Source organism: Eretmochelys imbricata, chromosome 7 (assembly GCF_965152235.1).
Source record: "Eretmochelys imbricata isolate rEreImb1 chromosome 7, rEreImb1.hap1, whole genome shotgun sequence".
In the NCBI taxonomy this organism is placed as follows: Eukaryota; Metazoa; Chordata; order Testudines; family Cheloniidae; genus Eretmochelys; species Eretmochelys imbricata.
Genome location: NC_135578.1, coordinates 56,738,039 through 56,763,199, shown reverse-complemented (window position 1 = coordinate 56,763,199; position 25,161 = coordinate 56,738,039). Strand labels below are relative to the sequence as shown.

Sequence of the window (25,161 nt, the reverse complement as noted above, 5' to 3'; positions counted from 1 at the left end):
GAAGCTGGGAATGGGCGACAGGGGGTGGATCACTTGATGATTACCTGTTCTGTTCATTCCCTCGGGGGAACCTGGCATTGGCCACTGTCGGAAGACAGGATACTGGGCTAGATGGACCTCTGGTCTGACCCAGTATGGCTGCTGTTATGTTTTATTGGCTCAAGGTGCTCCAGAGAAGACAGGTCTAATCTTATCAAGAGATCGTGCATGCTGTCTCTCTCTCTCCTTCTCTCACACTCACATCCCTTTTAGCTTTTTTATCTGGGGTAGGTTTTTGGAGCAGAACAGCCTCAGGTCGCCCTATGCTGCAGGCTAATGTTTTGGGGGGGGTTTTGGCTGAAGAGCATGGTATCTCTCTCTATTGAGAGATAGGCCTGGGGAGTTTAGATTAGATCTGGACTCCATCAGGTTTGGAGGTGTTCAGACTCTGTGTTCAGGAGAAGACCTTCTGTGATGAGGAGGCATGAAGCTGGATTTGGAACTCCCTCAAATGCTCAGGCCCATTTCAGCAAGAGCATCCCAGATGGCAAGACCCCCTATCCCGAGGGGCCAATAACTTATGCTGGGTTCTTGAAACTGAGGCTATGTCTCCACTTGGAGCTCGAGGTGTGATTCCCAGCTTGTGTAGACATACTCATGCTAGTTCTCATTGAGCTAGCAAGCTAAAAATAGTAGCAGAGCCATGGTAGCATGGACAGTGGCAAGCAGGTCTAGCTGCCCTGAGCACAAACTCACCTGGATCCCATGGCCCTGCTGTCACTTGCTACTGCTTGTGCTACTGTGACTACATTACTATTTTTAGTGCACTGGTTTGATGAGTCCGAGTGTGAGTATGTCTAAGTGAGTGGGGAATCACCACCCCGGCTCCAAGGGTAGATGTAGCCTGAATGGCAGAGGGGGAATGATTAGAGGGGACCAAGCACATTCACCAGCAATAGATTTCTTAGGCGGAAAATCTGGGGCCCGAGTTACGAAAGTATTAGGTGCCTAAAGATGCAAGTGGGAACTTGGTGGCATTTGCAAAAGTGCCTGAGTCAGTCAAGTGCTTGAGTCAAGCAAAGGGAAGGCACGCACCCTCCTACCCCCACCCCCAACAATGCCATCTCCCTACCTACCCACCTTCCCACAGTGCTTTGACACACCTTGCGTGTAACACTTTTATGACTTAAGGAAAGCCCTGGTTTAAAGAGCCAATAGGCCCAACGTTTACATTTTGTTTTTCCTCCCTTCCCCGAAAACCTGACAAAAATTTAAAATATGTGCATGACTTTTTTTTTTTTTTTTTTTTAAACAAACAGGTATTACAGGGGCAAGAGGTAGGGAATTCTGACACTCTCATTCAGCGTTTACCTCCCCAAATGACCTATAGGCTAATGAATGAAGCCAGAGGGTGAAAAGAGTTAGAAATTAACTATAAACAGAGACACACTGTCCCATTTACTTTGACTGTAAGCGCTTTGGAGACAGAAATGATCTTTTTGTTGTGTGTTCGTACAGTGCCTAGCACAACAGGGCCTTGGTCCATGGCTGGGGTTCCCAGTTGCTACGTTAATTAATAACAACAGCTACTTTCATTGTCAGAACAAAAGCACAGATAGGAAACCAACAGCAAAAATACTGAAAAGGAAATTGGAGCCTTCAAGAATCTGTCCATTTGAACTACACAGGGGCTCGTTAACAACGTGGCACTGAACTCAGGAGGTCTGACATTCTATTCCCAGTCCTGCCACAGCCTTCCTGTGTGATCTGGGGCGAGTCACCTGAATGGAGCTCCTTACAAGACTGGGAGTTTAACTTTTCTGAGACTCACTCTGCCATTTGTAAAATGGGGACAGAACCTCCTTTGGGGGCACTTAGATGGCAAGACACAGCCCCAAAGGGCTTACGATGTGTTTTATAGTCTCTGATCTGTGAAATACAAAAAATGGGGGTGGGACACTTTCAACAGGAGTTTTATCTAGGAAGCAAAGGCCTGATCTTGCACGATGGCAACCAATCACTGATTTTGCTGGTACGGGATCCGGCAAGATGCCAGCAGGCCATGTGACTGGACACTGCTATGTGCTCCAGTGCGCGGCGCTTACCCACAGGTTCTGTACGTGAACACGATGAAGCTCTCCTCGTCAGTCCTTTCCACAAAAGTCACGCAGGTGTGCTTCTCCCAGTGCCTCATGGCCTGCTTAAAAATAGCTCTTTGGCTGCCTGAAAAAGAAATCGAAGCAGGACAAACATTCAGGGCCCCATTTTTCCATTGTTCCCATGGCCTCCAACTGCCACTGCAGATGCTCAGCACCTCTGAAAGCTGGACCTTTAGTGCTTAGTATAGAAACCCAGGCTTGTCCTTCCTCCTTACACTCGATGAGTTACTGTATTAAAATGACTAACGAACATGATTAAGCATTAACAGTATATTTCATGCATATATAAACCAGTAAAGTACAGATTCCCTGCTTCTGCCATCAAGAGGCACAGTTGCAAAAGGGAGAGGCCAAATGTCCAGCGCTGCATGGTGCTTTGTTCTGTATGTGACTACAATCTTGCAGCGTTCGTTCCCGTGCCAGCATAGGGCAGGGAAACAAAAGATGTAAAGCTCAGGTAATTACAGGTCTGCATTGGGTGTATGTTCCCCCGGATCCAAGTGAATAGAGCAAAATTGTTGCCGAAAAAATCTCCTCAGCCTAGGAGCAAAAAATAACGAGGAAAAAAGCTGGAGGGAGTCATTTCTGAGGCAAGATTGAAAGGTACATACATGGACAGATGGTCTGGCCCTGGCTGAGTGCGCGACACAGAATGCACACAGAGCCCTTACACAGGAGCCAGGAGCAATTGCTGTCCTTTTGCCCAGTGCACAAGGACTGCTCCAGGCTTACATCTACACCCAAAGGGGCAGAGATGAGAGGGTTCTGCACTGCCAGCTAGAGACGATAAGTTTATGGATGGGATGGGATGACAAGACTGCCTATAATGCAGCCAATCTGCGACTGCTAGCAAGAAATATCTCTACCATCCGGTGATGGGACATTGGATGGGGAGGGCTCTGAGTTACCACAGAGAATTCTTTCCCAGGTGTCTGGCTGGTGGGTCTGGCCCACAGGTTCAGGGTCTAACTGATCGTTGGATTTTGTGTTGAGAAGGAATTTTCCTCCAGGTCAGATTGGCAGAGACCCTGGGGGGGGGGGGGGTTTCACCTTCCTCTGCAGTATGGGGCATGGGTCAGCTGCAGGTTTAAACTAGTGTAAATGGTGGATTCTCTGTAACTTGAAGTCTTTAATCATGATTTGAAGACGTCAGTAACTCAGCCAGAGGTTAGGGATCTATTACAGGAGTGGGTGAGGTTCTTTGGCTTGCGATGTGCAGAAGGTCAGACTAGATGATCGTGATGGTCCCTTCTGGCCTTAGAGTCTATGACATGCTGCCATGCTGCAATGGCTGTGCATGCTGTACCAGTGGGGGGAGGGTGGCACTGCACCTGTAGCACCTAGGGACCGCTGGAGCAGTTATGCCCACCTGAGTGGCACAATTCCTCCAGGAGCTCATGCTGGGACAGCGCCTCTGCACCGCCCTGTCCTGTGAGCTCTACTGCAATGCAATAATTGAACCCTCACTGGGTAGCTAGGTTAAGAGAAGGAGCTAGAACCATGGAGAAATATTTGAAGGGAGCAAACCTCAAGTAGAAAGTGCACTGAGAGGCCACAAGGAGTATAGTGCAGAGTACTAGGATGAAACGGGTTGAATATTGGGAGAAATATTGCCACCGTGAGAGATCAGACTGGAACAGTCTCCCCAAGGAAGTGCTAGAAGTCTCATCGCTGAAGTTATTTAAAGTGAGGGTGGACAGACCACTGGGAGATTTATTTACAGGGAAGGATCCTGCACTGGCCTGTGCAGGAAAGGGTGGGGGATGGTCTCGTTCCCACATCTAGGGTTCTGTGGAAGCTGTGACCCGCCCCGTCTTTAAACCCTTTCCCAGGCTGCTCTGACTGAGGGTGGTAGCTGGGCACCTCTCCTGTGGCTTCCCCGGACAAAGCACTGGGAAATGGCAGGAACCAAACGAATGTTTTAAGATGCACTTGGTTGGTAACAAAACAGCAAAAGACACAAGGAAGCATGGCCTGGCAGGGCTGCACTAGAGAGGCAAAGACATCCACATCCTCTCAATGGATATTGCGACACAGTAGGCAGGACACCAGCCCCTCTCCAGGCAGCTACTCTTGGAAGTGATGCTTATTTGGACACTGCTCAAAGGTGGTGCAACCAAGGGTCTCTGAGCTGTATTAAGAGATCCCCCATTCCATCCAGCGATCCAGCTTAGAGCTCCCTGTTCCTCCTCCCCACCCAGCTGCTTCGTGGCTCGGCATCACACTGACCAACTGTGCAAAGGAGAATCACAAGGCGCTGTAGTCTCAGGGATCTGCTGGCCAGAGGGATCACACGAGAACAGCCCAATGCACTTTCTTCCCCATGCCTGTGGGTCAGAATGCCCTGCCTTTTCAGCACTCCCATCCTAGAGACCCAGACAGCAAGGAAACAAGCTCAGGTCTCAGATTCTGACCCACCACAGAACAGGAGTTTTAAGCAGTGTCCAGCTGCACAGAGGTAGGCTGGACTGAGTGCCGAGGCCTTTCTCCAGGAACTTCAGGGGTGGGGTTCGGCTATTTGTCTAGCCGCTTCGCCATGCAGCCAGCCCTCTCCAGGGAAGGGCTCCCAAAGATCAGGCACCCATGAGCCAGGAATGAAGTTCTCCTAAGAAGAGTTCCCCAAGCCTCAAACAGCTAACTAAGCATTGGGTTTTGCTACTGACCAGTGAAATTTCCTCCAATGACATAGGGTATGACCCCTCCGGGCCAGATTCTCTCTGCCCTGGATGTGGTTGCCCTGCGGATTCTGGGAGAGGAGCCCGCGGCTGAGAGGGACAGGTCTTTATACTCTTCCTCCTTTGGCCTCCTTGAGAGTGTGGCGTTCCTCCTGTCATCTGCAAGACAAAAGTTGCAACACTGTTTAAATCCTCTTGCTTCCCAGGGCAGCCCCAAAGCAATACCCTGGCCTCAGTGCACGCAAAAACAGAACAATCAGATTGTTAATGTGAACCAGAAGCCACATCCAGGTCTGCCCTTGTTTTCTTCAGGGCTACCATAGAGCTAATCTGTAGCAGACGGTCTTATCATTTGACCTTCCCCATCCTCAATGCTAAAGCAGATGGGGAATTGCCATTCTGCTGTTTCTTCACATTACAGTGATCTCACTGACAGGGACATCGAGTTAGAAGTTTGAGTAGAGACGGGACCAAACCAAAATCCCAGATCCAAACAGCACCAGAATTTGCCTCTAAACCCCAAATTGGCAGCTTGGGCTCCTGGCATTTTAGATGACATAGATTCCGTTGCATTGCATTGCACTGCATCTCAGTCAGTCAAAGCACAGGGAGGCTGAACAATTACAATCATTAGGCCTTCCAGTGTAATCACAATGCTAGGGTCCTTCATATAAACTCATAACTGTATCCTTGTCCTTTTGCCTGTGAGTTTATCCCACTGCGAAGGCAGTTACTGATTTGGCGTGTACTCTCAATTTATCGACTCATCTTCATACTAACATGTTTAGAGACTGAAGTCTATTCCACAAATCTATATTTTTATAATGGTAAAAGCAGCCAAACCTACTTCTACTTAGGAGTGGAATCTGCTCTCACAAAATGAAGGAACAACCTCCTAAATTCTACGCTGAATAGTTTTCATGTGTAATTTTCAGGCACTTGGGAGGGTCTGTGATTGGGCAGATTCTGCCAGGAGGATGCAGGTTTTCACCATGGAAAAATGGAGAAATTTGACCCCCAGCATCAGTTACAAATCTGTCACATTCTCTCTCTTGTTTTGGTACAAAAAGAATAAAAAGTTAACAGGCAAAATGAGAAAATGTCTCCCCCTTACTTGTTAAATGGGCAACAAGGTTAATTTCCATCTGCCTTGGTGCTGCTGCAAACACACTTGGTCCAGTTCTAACAGTGATTTATTAACTCTGAGGGACAGTCTCTTTGTAGCCAAAGTTAGAGCTGACTGAGCTGCAGATCTTCTTTTGTTGATGACCCTCTGAGAGCACTTACAAATGTCCCATTTACTGCACCACAGACAGCTTCCCTGCTGTCTGCTTTATTCCTCTGTCTTGTTTTAAAGAACACTTACACACAGGCTGTATGGCCCATGGGAATTTCCAGCTAGTGAGTCTCACTGTAGGTCTATGTTGCAATGAAAGGATGGAATTGCAGCAGGTGTAGACACACCCAAGCTAGCTTTAATCTAGCTAGCTCAGGTACTGACAGCAGCGAAACTGCGGCAGCGTGGACTTCCGTGGGGGCTAGCTGCCCAGTGATTACCCAGGGCTCCAGGGAGGCTTGTACAATCCGCGCTGAAGTCCATGCTGGCCTGCTAACGGAACCTGAGCTGGCTACATTAAGGCTTGTGCAGGTATGTCCACACCTCCTGCAGTCACATACCCCAGCTGCAACCTGGACAGATCCTCAGTTCGGTACCTAGTGGACAAACAGCCCCATCACAAAGACAAGCCAGTGACATGACTCGAGCTAATCAATGCCCCGGGTGGCAGCATCAGGGCTGAGGGCTGAATGAATGGGTCATTGACCACTCCATTTTCACCCTGGGATGGGGTGTCCATCTCACTGTAGGTAGAGTAGGTTGTTAGGACAATTAACAACCTGGGGGAGAGCCAGAGACTGAAATACCAATTGATTGTGAAGCCCAGCTGGGCAGGAGCAGGCTGAGCTTGTATACAGCCAGCAAGCTAAAAAAAAGAAGGGGATGGCAGAGGTAGTAGTCTGCAGTAGCTCCCGGGGAGAAGGGAGGTGAGTTTGGGGCTACAGAGGAGAGAAGTAGTAGTCTGCAGTTACTCCCTGAGAAGAGGGCATTCAGGCCAGTGAACTCAGAGGAGGTCCAGAAGATAAAAAGGGAAATAGGAAGGCATCTAGAAAAGTAGCCCCAGGACCTGGGAGCTAGTTGCCAGGTGTAGAGTCCCTGGACTGGAACCCGGAGTAGTCGGCCAGCCTGAGTTCTTCTACCAGCTGCTGAGAAAGCGGCACTGGATCTGGTTGTGGCCCGGAAGGCTGACTGGGCCAGCAAATGGGTTGCTAATCCAGGGGACTCTGACACCCTGGAAAGGGACGACTATGGTGAACTGGCTGGAGGGGAGAGTCACAAAGAAGGAGCACCCCAGGTCCCAGAAAAAGAAAGACCACAGGGCGAGGAACCGATGGAAGAAGTGTCAGACTGGTGGAGAGCAAATCCCAGAGGTGCCCCAAAGAGGCCCCAACGACAATGAGTGAGCCCCCTGTGACACACCTCTGCAGACGGCCCTTGCAGGTCAGGGCTGAGGCAGTAAAAGAAGCTTGCCATGTTGTTGCCAGTGCCCTACTTGATCGAGGGATAGTGGGAGAAATTGGCTTTTAGGGTTGTCCCAGTGGCATCTTACATCCCAGAACACTTCAACTTCATAGATGTGTTACAAAACAAAGTGGCTGGTGGCCCCTTGTGCTCCCCCAGTCCCACCCCACCCCAAAAGGAGCCGGACCTCTGCTGCGCTGCACGGGTGGAGGGTTGGGAAAAGAAGGGAACAATGCTTTGGCAGTGCCCCCTCTCCAATCCACAGGCACCAGATCCGTACTCTTCTGCTCACTCACTGGGGGGGCGCGATCCAGGCTTGCGGCTCGCTGATTTTTGCTGAAGCTCCAGGCAGAGGTGCCTTTGCGCTGTTGTCAGCATCACTGTGGTTGTGTGGCCAGTTACCAGCCTCACTTCCTGAATCAGTAACACATGCAGGGTTTGGTTTTGTTTTTTTTAAAAAGCCTCATTATAAAAATACTCAGAGCCTGCTGAGCCTTACTCTCCATGCAAGAGGGGTCCCCATGGCCCACCGTGATTAGCAGGGGCTGCGGACTGAGCCCCTCTCCCATTCATCCTCCTGGCGGAGACGTGAAGCAGCAAATCAGTGCTGTCAAGGCTGAGCAGTCTTGCACAATGAGAAGGAAATTAAGGCAGAGCAGAGGGATGGAAGGATGAACTTTCAAACTCCCTCCCCACCTCCTGCAGGGCCCATGCTTGCTTGTCAAATGCCTTCTCTGAAGCTGCAGGTTGAGCGAGGACACAATGCCTGGAATTTGCCTTTTGTTCGGTTGCATTTGTCTGAAGGGGTCTCATGTGGCTGCAGAGGGGAGCAGGAGCATCAGACATTTTAGAAGCATAGGAACGGCCCATCCCAGAACCAGCCTATGGGCCAGCTAGTCAGACACTGTGGTTACTACAACGGTCAATGCCGGGTGCTTCAGATGAAGGAGAAGCCACCTTCTCCTCTTGCCTTCTCACCCGCCCCCGACACGCCTACTTGTGCTCTACAGTGCTTATGGGCTAGACTGGGGGAGATCTCTGGGGGTGCAAAGAGGGTGAGGGAGATGGAAGGAGACTAGCACTTGGGCCCTCACAATCAGGCACATCTCACCATGCAAGGACTGGAGGACTCTGCAGCAGACAGTGGGTCTAGGAGCCCCATGGAGGTGAAGCAGGACGAAGGCAGGGTCATGGCCCATCCTCTCTACACTGACTGCCATCGAGGTAGGATGTTTAACAGGGTGCAGTGACGCTCTCTGGGTGCAGTCTATGGGCAGCGGCATGCATCATTCAGATGGCTACATGGTTTGGGAAGGGGAGAGAGGGCCCCATGGACACCTTCTCCGAGCCACCATCTCGCACCATCCTTGGCCTACCATAAGGCTTAGTGAATACACACATGGACAAATACCACCAATCAAGCTAAGCTAGTCGCCTTTTTCCCCACGCTCCAGCCCAAGCCTGCAGTTTGTGGCACATGAGGAGCTCCATGGGACAGATTCTGTGGCTGTGTTCCTGTGTGGGCTGGGAGACCACTGGGAAAGCAGAGCTGTAGGTGCTTTCCCCTCCCTAGAGATCCCAATGCACCTTGCTGGGGCAGCCCCTGGTTCAGACCCCATTGGCAGCTCCTGGTCCTTTCCCTGCTGGCAGCTCCGAGATTCTGCCCCGTGCTCTTCAACTTGTGGCAAGGCCCTAGAGGAAGCTGCCCTTCCTTCTCAACAACTGTCTCGACAACATCCCAATGCTTCCAGCAGAGAGCTGGGGCTGCTTGTGGAAGTGGTAGCAAATAAGGCAGCATTGTGCGACCAGCAAGGACAATACAGTTCATGGCTTTAAGCAATTGTCCTCATATCAGTCATCAGTGTGAAGGGGAGTTTTTTCTGTGCCCAGTACATGCCACAAAGAATGAAGACAGAAGCTAAAAACGAGAGAGGCCCTATCTTTTTCCTAACGGCAGTGGCTGTTCTTATTCAGAGAGTTGTTGGCCCCAGAGAGGAAAAGCTCTGTGTGACTTTGAAAGCTTGTCTCTCTCACCAACAGAAGTTGGTCCAATAAAAGACAGTATCTCACCCACCTTGTCTCTCTAATATATTGGGACCAATATGGCTACAACACTGCAAATGCTAGTCTGGACAGTTATAGGAGTCCACCTCCCTAACGTTCCTCCTGCAGTCTCAACTGAGCACAGCTTCCTTCTTCACTTCCTGTCTTGAAATGAGTTTGTAAGTGTTGTGGTGAGCTGTTAGCTGCCACAGCCACCCCAGAAGTGGCAGCATTTCAGCGGTGGGGTGAAGAGATTTCTCATACGCTGACTGTAGCTCATGAAGTGCTTTGGGATGAGAGGGGCTATGAAATGGTTCCTGCTGCTTGTGTACACACACTGTATGTTCTAGCCTCACATCGCTAGATATGGACAGTTTGTCAGAAAGGTTGAGCTCAGTTTTAAACTTGAGTATCTGCACCGGTGTGTCTCAAATGGGAAGTGAGCAGAAAGACCAGTAACACTATTCAGCCTTCTGGATAACAAGGCCCTACACAATATCCATGAACTGCTCTTCCTTGAATTAGTGAATTTAATCCTGAGGCCAAGTGGCAAACACTGGGTAATTCAGCAGGAGCTATTCTGAAGCTACGTGGTCCAGGGGACTGAGCACTAGACTAGAAACCAGGTGCTCCTGAGTTCTAATCCCAGTTCTACCATTGACTTGGTATATGACCCCAGGGATGTTGCTCAATCTCTCTGCCTTAGTTTCTCCACCTGTAAAGCGGGAAGAACGATTTGTAAATGCAAGGCATGTAGCACCTGTAGGAATTACACCAGCCCCAGAGATTGATGTCCTGTATTTATCCACAGACCAGGTACAGTCTAGGCAGTGGCAGCTCCCTCTTTTTGCTCTCATTAGTGTTTGAACTCTGACCTAGGGAGGGAACCAGTCACTGATAGCTCCTGCAAGTGAGAAGGCTCAATATGCCTGCTTCACAACGTGGTGCATGTCCCCAGCTAGCTTAGCTTTTGGAGAGGGGCAAGGAGTCTCACAAACACCACCCAGCCAGTGCATCCTCATTGAGCTATACTGGACCAAACCCACCCCGGTGACCCTCCACCCAGGTCTGAGAAGGTGCGTCAGGGATACAGCTGGTCTGATACGCACAAGCACACGTACACAGGACAAAACATTCTTTTACAGTGGATAAAAAAGGAAATAAAAGATACCCAAAAGTCTGGGCGGGGCACCACATTACCCTTTTTAACTTTTTTGCTACTACGACTGGTTGCCGTGGTGTTCTGGCTGGGCCCAGCAGACTGCTCCCCTAGGCCACCTGTAAAGAGAGGAAAGAGAGAGAGCCCATTGTGAGCAGGCAGGGAGAGCAGATGCACCAAAAGGACAACAACGCACATCGAATTCTCAGTGCGATCCCTGGAAGGGGACCTGCCATGGGGATGGAAAGTGATCGCTCTCCTTCCACGTGCGGGACCGGGTGGGTAGCACACAGGACTGGGGCTCACGAGAACTGGGTTCTGCTCCCAGCTCTGCCATTAGCTTGCTCTGTGATCATGGGCAAGTGACATCACCTCTCTGCACCCCAGTTTGTAATACCATCTTTGTAACATGATGTGTGAATGGAAAGTGCTATTTCAGAGCCAGGCATTCTTTATGGTGGCTATTAAATACAATAATAAAAGGCACTGACATGATAAAGAAATAAGCCACTCCTCATCCCTGGCCACTCAATTAATTGATTTCTACCTGGGATGAATCTGCCCCCACTTGAGAACAACAATCCTTCTAGGTGTTAGTACAATACTGAATATAAAGAACTGCGCAATTCCACTTTATTTCATGCAGTTCACTCAGGGCCAAATTACCAGTCTACTTCCAACACTTGCAAAGGAAAATTAAAGCAGATCTGTACAGCTTGACTGAGAGATGAGCAAACATCTTGCATCTTGATCCGTAAACATCTGAAGAGTGTAAAGACCAAAAGAGGGGAGGAATCTTATGTTCATGTCATACAAACAGAAAAGTTAGATAAGAATATAAAATACTCTTGCTCAAAGATTGCAGCATAACAACTTTATTTCTTAGAATTCAGAACCTTAACACGCTAATAACCCAAAACCAGAATGCGATAAAGCAGGATGCTCCCTAAAACACAGGCACAACTCACTCCACCTTAACCTAGGCTGCCTCTCTGCAGCTGACTCAGCTAGACCCAGATCACATGCTTCCCTACAGAGCCCCTAGCCTGCCAGCAGGACTAGGTCACCCCTTGCCACTTAAAGTAATAGCTTGTAATTTCTAAAACAATTTTCCATACACTGCCAAATCTATTATTTGTATTACGATAGCTCTTAGGGCTCCCTGTGCAAACATACTGAGACACACCCGCTTCCCCAGTGAACTCACAATCTAAATAAACACGATAGAGTGGGGATCAGGATGTGACACTGAAGCAGAGCAATGGTTTCAAATGCCATATGTGGCACAATATTTTTTCTTTTTGCAGGGGGGAACTAAATTTTATTAGATTTGGTAGGGGGGGATTAGACAGACAAAGGGAGGGAGGGGGCACACTACAGGTCCAGTGGGGGGATGCTGAAAGACTAGGGGAGGGGAGAAGAGGGAGGGGAGCACAGAGGGCAGGTGAAGTGAGAAGGAAGGGTTGGAGCACTCAGCTTGTTAGTTACACATTTTTAGATGGCTTTGGATTTACGCTAAGTTGTATAACTATGAACCATACTCCAAGCATGCCTTGCACGGACGTAAAGCTTTAGTGTGAAAACTTATTAGCAGATGGACTACTGTTTGAATGGGCAGAATCTGTTAGAAGATATAAATATAAACAGTATGCTAGGCATGGCTGGTTATCTTTGAGATAATTGGTACCAGTGTCTTTAATTAGATAAGATGTTAGAAATAATGGGTGCAGATGATCTTTGTACCCTGAAAAACAGGCATGGAACAAAATAAAGAAAAGGGATGAAAGGTATGCATTCACAAGGTGAAATTTGGGGAATTTTCTATTTGTTGTACACAAATGAGGTATAAAAGACAACTTGACGTCACTTCTTGGAAGTGAAGATTCTCAATATCTGGAGAACACACGTGCAGCTTTGGGTAATGTATGAACCTCTCCATTTGTGCTGATTTCTCTGTGTTTAATCAGCAGATTGTGCTAGGTTATCTGAGCTGAGTTACATCTGACATCTTATCAAGAAAATAACTGACCCCTCAACAAGCCACCTGACATAACCAGTGCTCACCAGCCCCTGCTGTAGTCCTTGCTGAGGCTTCTCCTCTGTCTGCTCCCGCCAGCTTGAGAATCTCTCTCAATGCTGGGGCTGGAATTTCTTCCCCCAGCACAACATGATTTCACATGGGCGATACAAGTCTCTTAGTGTGACCCATCTTTCCTTCTCCCAAATGCTGCAATATCTGAATTCACCAGGATAGGACAAAGGGGTCTGACTAGAAGCAGTAGAATGAAAGAGGAACACTGAACACCAGGAAAAGCTTCCTGGCAGGGAGATGCATTATGGTGTGGAATTGTCTCCTAAGGGAAGTGATGGAAGCTCCATCGTTTGGGACATTTACCATTCAGTTGGATAAAAGTCACTACATGTGTGAGCTAAACCTGGATTGACAAGATGGACTGCTTGGGACCTAATCGCTCACTTCCAGCTGTGATGGCTGATCCAAAAATTTCCCTTTGTTCCATTTCATCTTGCAACTTATTACATCCACTAAGATCATCTCAACACAGCTCTTTTGACTAACTGAATTTGACATCCTTAGGATTTCTTTCCCCCAAACATAAGAATGGCCGTAGTGGGTCAGACCAAAGGTCCATCTAGCCTAGTGTCCTGTCTTCCAACAGTGGCCAATACCAGGTGCCCCAGAGGGAACGAACAGAACAAGTAATCATCAAGTTATCCATCCCCTGTCACCCATTCCCAGCTTCTGGCAAACACAGGCTAGGGACACCATCTCTGCCCATCCTGGATAATAGCCATTGATGGACCTATCCTCCATGAACTTATCTAGTTCTTTTTTGAACCCTATTATAGTCTTGGCCTTCACAATATCCTCTGGGAAAGAGTTCCACAGGTTGACTGTGCATTGTGTGAAAAAATACTTCCTTTTGTTTGTTTTAAACCTGCTGCCTATTAATTTCATTGGGTGACCCCCTAGTTCTTGTGTTATGAGAAGGAATAAATAACACTTATTTACTTTCTCCACACCAGTCATGATATTATAGACCTCTATCATATCCCACTTAGTCGTTTCTTTTCCAAGCCGAAAAGTCCCAGTCTTATTAATCTCTCCTTATACGGAAGCTGTTCCACACCCCTAAGCATACTATTCATTACAGAGCATCAGTCATATTTAAAGGACAGTGTTCAGATGTTAACGCGGAGTTCTTATGGCCTGGGGATCTTTGCTGGAGTGGAAAATAATTTTGTATTTATAAATAAAAAGCAGCTTTCTTCCAGAGTCATGAACAGATTGCTTCTTAATTGAATTTGGGAGGTGAATTATATGGTGAATTAGAAAAAAAGAACAACACTGCATTTAGTGAATTGTTCCCCTAGAAGGGGGCCGCTTGGCATTGAATTGCAAATGATGGCACCAAGCATTACAGCTGGCACCCCCTCCATCCCAGGCTGCTGACCTCTGCCGTGTTTCAGCCATCATTGGAACAGGCTTCTTTTCAGAGCTGCAATTGCATTCTTTCCCGGAGACCAGTGCAAGCCTTGGTTTCGTGTGCAAAAGAGATGTTTGAATAAACTATTGAGCCTAATGAAATCTGCAAGCTCTTTGCGTATTTTCTCTCATGGTAGCCAGTGAAAAGTGGGATGATTACACAAAGGCTAAATATGGTTGTGGTGATACACCAGATATTTTCAAACATTATTAATCTTACCACCACAGCCATGGAACACCCATACTCCTGCCTAAACAGATGGATGGTTTTATTGACACATGCCACATCCTAGATTTTAGGGGCTCTTAGGCCCTACCTACAAACTTAGTATCAAAACACCTTCCAGAGATTCATTAAGCAACATGATGCCCCTTCTCTGTTCTTTTCCCGAGGGAAAGATAAAACATGATTTTGGAGAGAGAGAGATAGGTAAATTAAGGGTTTTTATTAGTAAAAGTGAGGTCTAACAAATGCACCATTCATTTGGAACAGAAAGTGTAATGGTTCAAGGTGATTCTTGGTTCCTGTGGCAGAGAGTTCCACAGTCTCTCTTGCCAGCCAACTGAGAAGGTAAAAATGAGCTTTACCTTCGTGATGGACTTCCCATCGTGCCAGAGGAGCATAGTTGCTGATGGCAATTATAATTCCAAAGTATGAACTCATCACGTACATATTTCAGCCCAGTATAATTAAGAATGCTGAAGAGGAGGATGGAGATCTTGAATCTGGTGCAACTTTCTATGGGAAGCCAGTGTAGCAAGTGGAGGAAAGGTTTATGTTTGCAGTAACCTGTGCATTATGTATTAGCTGTACATGTCTCATGGCTGATTTCTCACACCTACATAGATTGCATTGCTATAGTCCAACTGAGATATAACAAAGGCATGTGTTATCAAGACCAGGTCAGCCTCCACAAGGATGGGACGCAGCCTGCTAGCCAGCAGTGAGAGCTTAACTTTGGTGAGGAGTCCAGGAGAACTCCTAGGCTGCAGCCTGGCTCTACTAGCTGTGCAGCTGCCTTCAACATGTGCAGAAGGCACTACAGCCGCAATCCCTCGGCATTGTCCTCTGCTAGACAGCTTTAAGCCGATCTTCCTAGTCCAGTCCATAATTCTGATCTCAGCCAGTCACTGGCTTAGCCAGATGGCACCGTCATCCTTGTGTGTTGTGACAGATATCTGGAGCTGAGTGCCAGCTGTGGTTGGTGTTTGGACCAAGAAATCTCACTGGTTCCCCTAGTGGTTGAGTGTAGATGTTGAAGAAATCTGGACGGAGACCTGATCCTTGGGGAACCTGCAAATGAGGGGTTTGGCAGAAGAAGTTTAGGTTCCCATCACTATGTTCTAGTTTTTGTTTGTTTGTTTTTAAAGGAGAGGAAAAAGGAAGTTTAAAAAAAATTAGCAGAGGCAATTGTAAAGAACTGGTTAGAGCAAAGCCAGAAATCATGATGGTGACATTGCTCCTGCAGTCTTGGGAGGCCTGGAAAGGAGCACCTGCACAGTCCACCATAGCAGGGCTAGGAGCTGTGCTGATGGCCTCTACGCCAATTCCCATCAAGTCCTCCTTAGTCGAAGAAGGGCACTGAGTGACTGACACAGGACCTGAGAGAGAAGTAGAAGGGGACAACCCCCCCACCTTTTGCAGTAGCCTCTCAGAACCTGTCATCTTCTCCTTCCCCACATGAACACCGATGGTCCTTCAAACACTGTTCCAGTAGGACAGTCATGGCATTCACGACACAAACGTGTGTTCTCGGACTCCTCTCCTAGGCTGAGAAATCAGCCCAAAGATGTGACTGTACCGACACAGCCATTTCTGAGTGGATTCACTGTTCACAGCATCCAACATGACCGCTGGCATTCTGGGTAGATCCTGTCTACAGCATATATGAGGCTTAATGCCCTTTATTGATCCAAGTGGTGCCTAAGTGCACATAACTGGAGCCAAGTCGTCCAATGACTCTTCTTTCTATTGATCAGGGAGATGTGATACTCATACAGCATCGCTCCCTCACTAGCTACACAGACAATACAACAAGACTTTCTGGTTCAAAGTATTGGATAACATGCCAGAGAGTTCTAGAGGACAGGCACATCCTAGATCGATCAATCTCCAGCATCACACATGAAAGGAGACACTTCACTTCCCAGAGACGTGTCCAATTTCACCTGAGGCACCTTTAGCTGAGCTGTCTTGGTTATACATCTCCCCCATTCAGCATTTCAAAGAGTGACAGCACTCACAGTCTAAAGTTCTGTCTGCTTTCTTGGGAGGACCTGACTAGGAGCAGTAGAAGTGCCCTAAATGTGGGGGGCCATAAGCACCTGAACTATGGCCCCACCTTCATGCTGCCCCTTCCCCCTGAGGCCCCACCCTCACACTGCCCCTTCCTTCCGAGACCCCGCCATCGCATTGCCCCTTCCTCCTGAGGCCCTGCCCCTACGCCACCCCTTTAGGGTTGCCATCTTATTAATTGCATAAAACCGAACATCCTTTCCCCGCCCTCTGCTCCGCCCCTTCCCTGAGAACCCATCCCCACTCACTCCAGCCCCCTCCCTCCATCACTCACTCTCCCCAATCCTCACTCACTTTCACTGGGCCAGGGGAAGGGGTTGGGGTACAGAAGGGGGTGCGGGCTCTGGGGTGAGGCCAGAAATGAGGGGTTCAGGGTGCGGAAGTGGGCCCTGGGCTTGGGTAGGGGGTTGAGGTGTGGGAGGGGGTGAGGGCTCCGGTTGGCGGTACGGGCTTTGGGGTGGGGCTCAGAGGGTTAGAGTTCAGGAGGGGGGCTCCAGGCTGGGGCCAAGAGGTTTGGAGTGCAGGAGTGGGCTCAGGGCTGGGACAGGGGGTTGAGGTGCGGGAGGGGGCACAGGCTCTGACTGGGGGTGTGGGCTCGGGGGTGGGGCCAGGGATGAAGCATTTGGGGTGCAGGAGGAGATGCGGGATGCAGGTTGTAGGAGGGAGTTACGGTGCAGGAGGAGGTTCCGACCTGGGGTAAGGGGCTGGGGTGCAGTGGGGGTGCAGGGTCTGGGAGAGAGTTAGGGTGCAGGAGGGCGTTCCGACCTGGGGCAGGAGGTTTGGGGTGCAGGCTCTGGCCGGGCGCCACTTGCCTCCAGTGTCTCCCCGTCGGTGCTGCAGCGGGGCTAAGGCAGGCTCCCTGCCTGCCCTGGCTCCATGCTGCTCCCAGAAGCTGCCACCACCACGTCCCTGCAGCCTCTAGGCGGAGGGGCCAGGGTGCTCTGAGCACTGCCCGCCCCTGCAGTTACCGCCCCCGCAGCTCCCATTGGCTGTTGATCCTGGCCAATGGGAGCTGCAGAGCCGGCGCTGGAGGTGGGGGCAACACACGGAGCTTCCCTAATTGCCCCTGCACCTAGGGGCTGACCATGCCACCCGCTTCCAGGGAGCTGCGCAGAGCCAGGGAGACTCCCTTAGTACCACTGAGCCACCGACCTGACTTAACGGTCCGGTCAGTGGTACTGACCAGAGCCGCCAGGGTCCCATTTCGACTGGGCGTTCCCGTAGAAAACCAGATGTCTGGTAACCCTATGCCCCTCTCCCCCCCCCCGAGGCCCTGCCCCTATGCCGCTCCTTCCCTTTAAAAGTGGAGGGGCCATGGGCCCCTGTCCCCCCCGGACCTGACTGAAACACCATTGTCCCAGACATAGTTAAAACACAAAGCAGTTCTGCCGTGCAGAAGTAACCATAGACGTGTTTAGACCTATTACTGAATCATGCCTCAGCCACGAGGGTTGTTTGGGAACATACACCAAATGCAGAGATATGAACCACATTTGGAATCAAAGGACTAAGCTCGTTACCACCAGTGTTCTAAAAATCAGTTCCCCAGCTAAGCATATGGGACACCGAAAATCAAAGGGAATATTAAGAAGGCTATAGATTAATTTAGTAGCATCACCAATGAAAGTTTCACTGCGGATCATGCCCAATAGACCCCACCACCACCTCCCGGGTATTTCTGAAGTATCCCCCTGGGGCTTCCTGATTTCCGGAGCTCATGGAGGACAGACTTCACTGTAATTCATAAATCCAAAAAAACCTAGGTCTTACAATACAACCAGGCCCCGTCCTCCCGACCCCTCCAGTCCCACAGGATCTGATTCAGATGGGAAGCCCCCATTCAGCCATTGCTGCCAAGTCCTGAGAAGCACTCAGCATGTTATTTTGTTGGACATGAAGTGAGGCGCTCTCAGAGTCAGCCTATCTCCCCCATACTCCAGACTGTCCCTTAGCACACTGGTTTCCAAACATTTTACTAAGGTGACCCACCACGTGCATTTTGTCTTTTTTTGATGACCCGCCATTGCATATATACTGAATATCTATCTATAATTGCCAGCTAGGAACGGTCATACAGAGATGCAGAATGCCATTTAAAGTGCGGGGCTTCCATCCCTCTCCCCTGGCCCCCAGACTTCCATGCTTGACTCCCCCAAGTCCCTGTGCACAGTTGCCAACTGTCTGCTTGCTGGTTCCGATGGCTTCCTGCACACTGCTGCGGCCTGGAACCCATTCCCCACATCGCTGCCTGCAACCCACCCCAGCGGAAGTGAGAATGTGGGGGAGAGCCCTTCCAGGGCACCGGGGGGCGGAGAGCGACATGAGGGAGAGTGACAGATGACCCACCTAGACCCTTGCCATAACCCACTGCTGGGTTGGGACCCACTGTGCAGGAAACACTACCTTGGCGCGTTACTCCATCTGCCTTGCCTGTTTGTCTGCTTCTCCCACAACCAGTTTCATGCTTCTTTCCCCTCCACACAGCACCCTCTCAGAACTGAGCAATCAAGCCATTAACTCTCTCCTCCCTCAGATTCCATTTCTGTCATGATTCCTCCAACAAATTAGCTAACCAATAACATTGGGGTCAACAGGCAATTGAAGACAATCAATTTGTAAGCATAATAGGGTGATAAGTAATAGCCAACATGGATTTGACAAGAACCAGTCATGCCAAACCAACCTAATTTCCTTCTTTGACAGGGTCACTGGCCTAGTGAATGGTTGGAGATGGGGGAAGCTGTAGACATGATTTATCTGATTTTAGTAAGGCTTCTGACACAGCTCCTCCTCACAGTCTTATCAGCAAAGCAGGGAAACTTGGTCTAGATGAAAGTACTATAAAGTGGGTGCACAGCTGGTTGAAAAACTGCACTCAAAGAGTAGTTATCAATGGTTCATTGTCAAATTGGAAGGTTGTATCTGATGGGGTATTGCAGGGATCCGTCCTGGGTCTGGTACCATTCAATATTTTCATTAATGACTCAGATAATGGAGTGGAGAGTACGCGTGGGAACATAGGCCCACATTAGAACTATGGTTTTCACTTGAGTTGGGATGTTAGCATGGGCAATAGGCCCTAAGCATGTGGCCAAAAAGAATAAGATCATGAGAAAGAAGAGTTGTTGTGTTAAACTTGTAGTGACCCTTCAAAATACCAGTGTTATCTTCTTTAAGATTTAGGCTGAAGTAAGCGGGGGGTGGGGGGGAGGAAACATGGTTGATTGGGTACCAGGTGCAGCAACTGGCTATGTAACTTTGTTCAACATATTATAAAAACCTGCTTTGTCTGGCCTTAGCTGGGTCCAATAATTGGCAATGACATCACTAGATAGTTAAAGGGCATAAAAAAGTAAACTCATAAAGGATTCATCACTAATACCTGCCTGGCCAAGTTGGAGCCTGCCAGTATGAATCTAAATACATCTGGGTTTAGCTCTCTTTAATCAAATGTTCATCAATGTTTTCTTACTGTTTGAATGCAGTAAATTGCTTATTATTGAGGCTTTTTAGATGTTTAGAGAACTTGTAGAAAGACCATTTGGCCTTTAATAAAGGAATTTATGGTTGAATTGGTGTCGGTAATATCCTATAGTAATAACAATTTCAACTGTGTGCTTATAAAATTTGTGGATGACCCCAAGCTGGAAGTGTTGCAAGCACTTTGGAGGATTTGAATTTCAAAAGACCTTGATAAACTGGGGAATTGGTCTAAAATAAATAAGATGGACTATAATAAAGACAAGTGCAAAGTACTACACTTAGGAAGGACCTATCAAATGTACAACTACGAAACAGGAAATAACTGACTAGGTGACAATACTGCAGAAAAGTATCTGGGGGTCACAATGGATCACAATCTGAATATGAGCCAACAGAGTGACAGCTGTTTAGTCTTCAGAAAAGACGACTGGGAGGCAGGGGGCATAACAGTCTTCAAATATGTTAAGGGCTATTATAAAGAGGATTGGGATCATTTGTTGTCTATGCCCACTGAAGGTAGGACAAGAAGTAATGGGCTTAATCTGCAGCAAGGATGATATAGGTTTGCTATTAGGAAAAACTTTCTAACTCAAAAGGGGAGTTAAGCTCCAGATCAGGCTTTCAAGGTGTCTGGTGATTTACACAGTCACAGAGGCTCACAATACAACTGCTCTAATATTACCTTGCAATACGGGGGCAGATATTATAAGTGAAATTAAAGCCAGCAGCAACTCACAAGCATTCAATAATGTCTAAGCACCAGACACATTTTTATAATTCTAGTACCTATTTTAACAATACTAACGCACAAGTACCCAGACAGGTTCCAGCTATGTTTCAGCTGAGACATGGGGACCTTGGTATGAGTTGGCACCTGGCCTCCCAAAGTCACACCAGCTTCACAGCTTCATTCATTTTTAAATCTTTTTTGTTCTATGTCTTTTTTCACCATGTCTAATCCAGCGCATCCTCAGTCTTCCCCTATTTCTAGTTCCTTACACTCTGGTATGTACTGCCATGTATGGTGTCTTTTCTGGATCCATTTTGACATGTCTAAACAACTACAGTCATCTTTCTTCAGTCTTCTGTAACAGCGTGATTTCTTGCCCTAGCTATTTTATTTTCTGCAGTCTTGAAACTCCCAGTATGCCCCATGGCCAGTTCATTTCTGCAGTTGATATTTTTAGTTTGCCATCTTTCCTCATACTCCAGCATTCCGACCTGTACAGCAGTATCGGCGCCACAAGTCTCTCATATATGCTAATTTCCGTTATCAAAATGTCTCTAGACCTTGCAGAGTTTTCCAAATGCAGTAGTGGCTAGTTCAATTTTTCATTTTATGTCATCTTCATAATTCCCATTCTCCGATACCTGTCCTCCAAGAGAAGTTTTTTTTCCATTTGTTCCAGTTCTGCAACTCCGACTTTGATCTTTATGTCTTCCTTGTCTTCCAATTGCCATAGTTTTTGTCTTCTTCATGCTGATCTTAAGTCTGTATTTTCTGCTTTCCCAATCAACCCTGTCAATTATTCGTTGTAAATCCTCCTGAGTCACTGGTGAGAGGTCAATACTGTCTGCGAATCTAAGGTTATTCACTGTCCTCCCTCATAACATGACTCCTCCCATTTCATCTCTCAGTGCTATAACTGCTTCCAGTACCAAATAGAACAAATCTGGGGATATTGTGCACCCTTGTCTCATTCCTACAGTCATCCTGCACCATTCTATCAGCTTCTTGTCAACTCTCACCACACTCATCCGCCTGCTGTAGATGTTTTCTACCAGCTTGATCCGTTTCTCAGTGATGCCATACATTCTCCTCACTTGCCATAACCCTTCCTGCCAAATGCTATTAAAAACCCATTTGAAGTCGATTAAGTTGTTGTAGCAGCTTTGGTTGCCTTCTGTATACTTCTCCGATATCTGTCTTATCACTGATCTATTCTATTTCATCATGGTCTAAATCCACCCTGTTCCTCTGTAACCACTTCATTCTCCTCTGCAACATCTTGGTGAATGCTTTTCCTGGAGCACACACTAAGATGATTGCTCTGCAGTTCTTGCACTCATTCTTGTTTCCTTTTTTTATAGATCAGAATTATCATCACTTTCCCCCATTGGCTCGTCCCTTGTTCTTGTTTGAACAGCTTGTGCATCGCCTTTGAACATGTGCTCCTCACCTGCTTGAAGCAGGTCTGGGGTTATGTTGTCACTTTCCAGAGTCTTTTTCTCTCAAACTTTTTACACATTGTGCCGCTCTTCAAAGTATTCTGTCCATCGCTTATGCTTTGTTTGTTCGTCTTGCCCAGGTTTGTCTTTCACCGCTGTCTTCAACTCATATCTCCCACTCAGTTCTTTTATCTTGCAATACAACTTGTGTGTCACATTTCTCTTTGTGTATTCTTCTATTTCTTTACACGGTTCACTTTATCCAATTGTTTCTGTCTCTCTAGCTAACCTATGGTATTTCAGGGCTAGGTTTGTTTTACTATAAGCTTGGACAGCGTCTAGCACGCTGCAGGTTTTATTTATGGTCTTATCATAGCACATAGCAGCCCTAGTCATGGAGCAGGACTCCATTGTGCTAGGTGCTGTACAAACCCAGGACAAAAAGACAGGCCTGGCCCCAAAGAGCTTACAGGCTAAGGGCTTGTCTAGACGAACCACTAGTTCGCAGCAAGCTGGGACGTAAATCTACGGTGCACTAGCCTGCTGCGCACTAACTGTCCACATGGAGCCTGCTGCCATGCACTGATCTATTCCCATTTCAAAGAGCATTGATCAAAGGAAGAAGATAAAAAAACCCTCCCAGAATACATTGGGGAGAAAAAAAATCCGTTCCTGAACCCCCTGCAGGTGGTCAGCTGAAATCCTGAAGCATGAGCTTTTAGAAACATAGAACATCTGTTACATGCGGTTCATTCTCTCTCTCATCTTCTTCCCAGAGGGAGAACTCTCTGTGTGCAGTCTTTCGGCAGGTTTTTTTTTTGTAAACGTACATGCTATAAGGCATCACTTCCCTCTCCAATGTTCACCCTAACTTCACAGAACTCAGCCTTCGAAATGTTGAGGCAGAACAACTTTCCAAATGATGCGACTACATAATAGTCAGATGTCTCTCTGTGCACACAAGAGTATGAGGCGTTGCTGTTATGGCTTTGTACCAGAGTAACGGTTTCATAAAACTGGGGTGTGTGTTGCTACCACACTGCCTCCAGAAATAATCACTAATATGCAGAACACGTACATTGTGTTGGCGGCACTGGAAGCCCCATCTCCCTGAATCTCCAGTAGCAGAGAAAGTGGAGCCCAAGCTTCTCATGTTAGCGTCTGTGCATATTTGCTAACAGAAACATCTTTGCAATGGACAAAATAAAAAAGATGGGAGAAGAGTGTGGGACCATTAGGTCTCTGAGCACTGGAGGATTTGCATTTCGGTGAGTTTTAGGACTTCTCGGAAATTAATTGTGTCACATGCCCTGGGAGTTAAATATTCTCTCATTTTAGAGATGTGAAGATCTAGGCCATAAGGGTGCATATAGTTAGGTATCGACATCCTTATTAAGCACCTAAGGTGACCTGACCCTTTTCAGAGGCACTAGGCACCCAGCAGCAAACTCTGACGCACCTCTGCATTCAGGCCCCCAGTTCAGCAAAGCATTTAAGTGTATGCTTAAATCCAACCCTATTTAGCAAAGCATCTAAGTGCATCCCATTGACTTCAGGGGGACTTAAGGATGTGCGTAAGTGCTGTGCTCTAAATAGGGATGGACTGGTGAATCAGGGCTTTAGGTGCCTGTGACAGACTGTACCCCTCTGTTCCTCCTTTCTACAAGACCATGATAAATGTTGTACAAAGTATGTCTTGTGAGGTGTCATTAAAACCCACAATATGCTGAACATTATTGCCCTGGTAAAATATGTGTGTCAACATTATATGTAAAAGTTATAAGATTATACTGTATAACATTGCTATAACATGTTCCAGAGTTAGAAAGGAAGGCCAAAACCAGTTCTTCAGAGACAAAAGACACACTGAGGCCCCAGTCAGGTATCAGCATAATCAAATGGACTATCACGAACTATCACCTAGTTAAGCGCCCATTCTTCAGCAGGAGCACAGGTATGAGTGAGAACTTTACATATTGGGAAAAACACAGTTGGGGGGCTCTGTGTAAACAGACTGGCTGGTGCCTGAACCCCAGTTGGAGATAATCCTCAAAAGGGGGGACATAGAATGAGAAACAGAGGCTCCCAAATCACCTCTCTCCCATCATCTCTACAGCTACAATGTTTGAAAGACAAAAGAAGCATCATTGAACTGGGGGTGGGGGGGTCCTGGCTGAAGCAATCCAGCCAGACTGCTGTGAGCTAATGGTGAGAAAAACCTTTTTGCTTTTAAATTGTTTGTTAAATTAGCTTGTTAAATTAGACATCAGTTTCCGTTTTACCTTTTTATTTTATTTGCATCTAAATCTGACTTGTATGCCTCATTAATTGTAATCACTTAAAACCTGTCTTTCTGTTCTTAATCAACTTGTTTTATTGTTTTATCTAAACCAGTGTGTGTTTGGATTGAAGTGTTGGGAACCTCCGCTTGAGAAAACGGGGTTTGTGTATATCATTTTCCCTTGATGAAACAACGGACTTTCTATGAGCTTGTATTGCCCAGGAAGGTGCTGGGCAGTACAAGACACACATTTCTGGGGGGAAAGTCTGGGGCTAGGAATTTGCTGGTGTCACCCTGTAATGCAGTTCATGAGTGACTAACCAGAGCATTCATGGAATACAGCTGAGAGTAGTGTGACCAGACAGCAAGTGTGAAAAATTGAGACAGGGGTGGGGGGTAATAGGAGCCTATATAAGAAAAAGACCCAAAAATCAGGACTGTGCCTATAAAATCGGGACATCTGGTCACCCTAGTTGGGAGTGGTTTTGCATGTTAGAGGCTGTGTGTGAGCTGACCAGGAGTGGAAGCTCTCACAGCAAAGCAATGTAAAAAGCAACTCAGATTAGAAAACTGAGATGGCAGAGCTTTTCAACAGTCCAGATTGTACCCAGGGGAATGTCACAGTGCCTATCATTATTTGTAGGGCAGTATCACCTAAGAGCGCCAATCATGGACCGGGGACTCCATGGCATAAGAAGCTGTACAAACAGAACAAAAGGAAAGCCCCAGCCCCACAGACCTTACAATCTATGTTTTATTAGTTAAATCATCATGTGTCTCTTTCCTAGTCAGGGGATTGATCCCGAGTGGTGCTGACCATTTGCAATTCCTATT

General features: G+C 47.5%; 1 protein-coding gene across 1 annotated transcript in view; it reads right to left on the bottom strand.

The window, feature by feature from the left end:
* The window catches only part of TLL2 (tolloid like 2), a 175,352-nt gene that overhangs the window by 59,645 nt on the left and 90,546 nt on the right, over positions 1-25,161 (bottom strand). The window contains exons 3-5 of the mRNA XM_077821485.1: positions 10,635-10,712; positions 4,802-4,972; positions 2,085-2,202 (exon numbers count right to left, since the gene is read on the bottom strand). Coding sequence (XP_077677611.1) covers positions 2,085-2,202; positions 4,802-4,972; positions 10,635-10,712 — 367 coding nt within the window. The remainder of the gene's footprint in view (positions 1-2,084; positions 2,203-4,801; positions 4,973-10,634; positions 10,713-25,161) is intronic.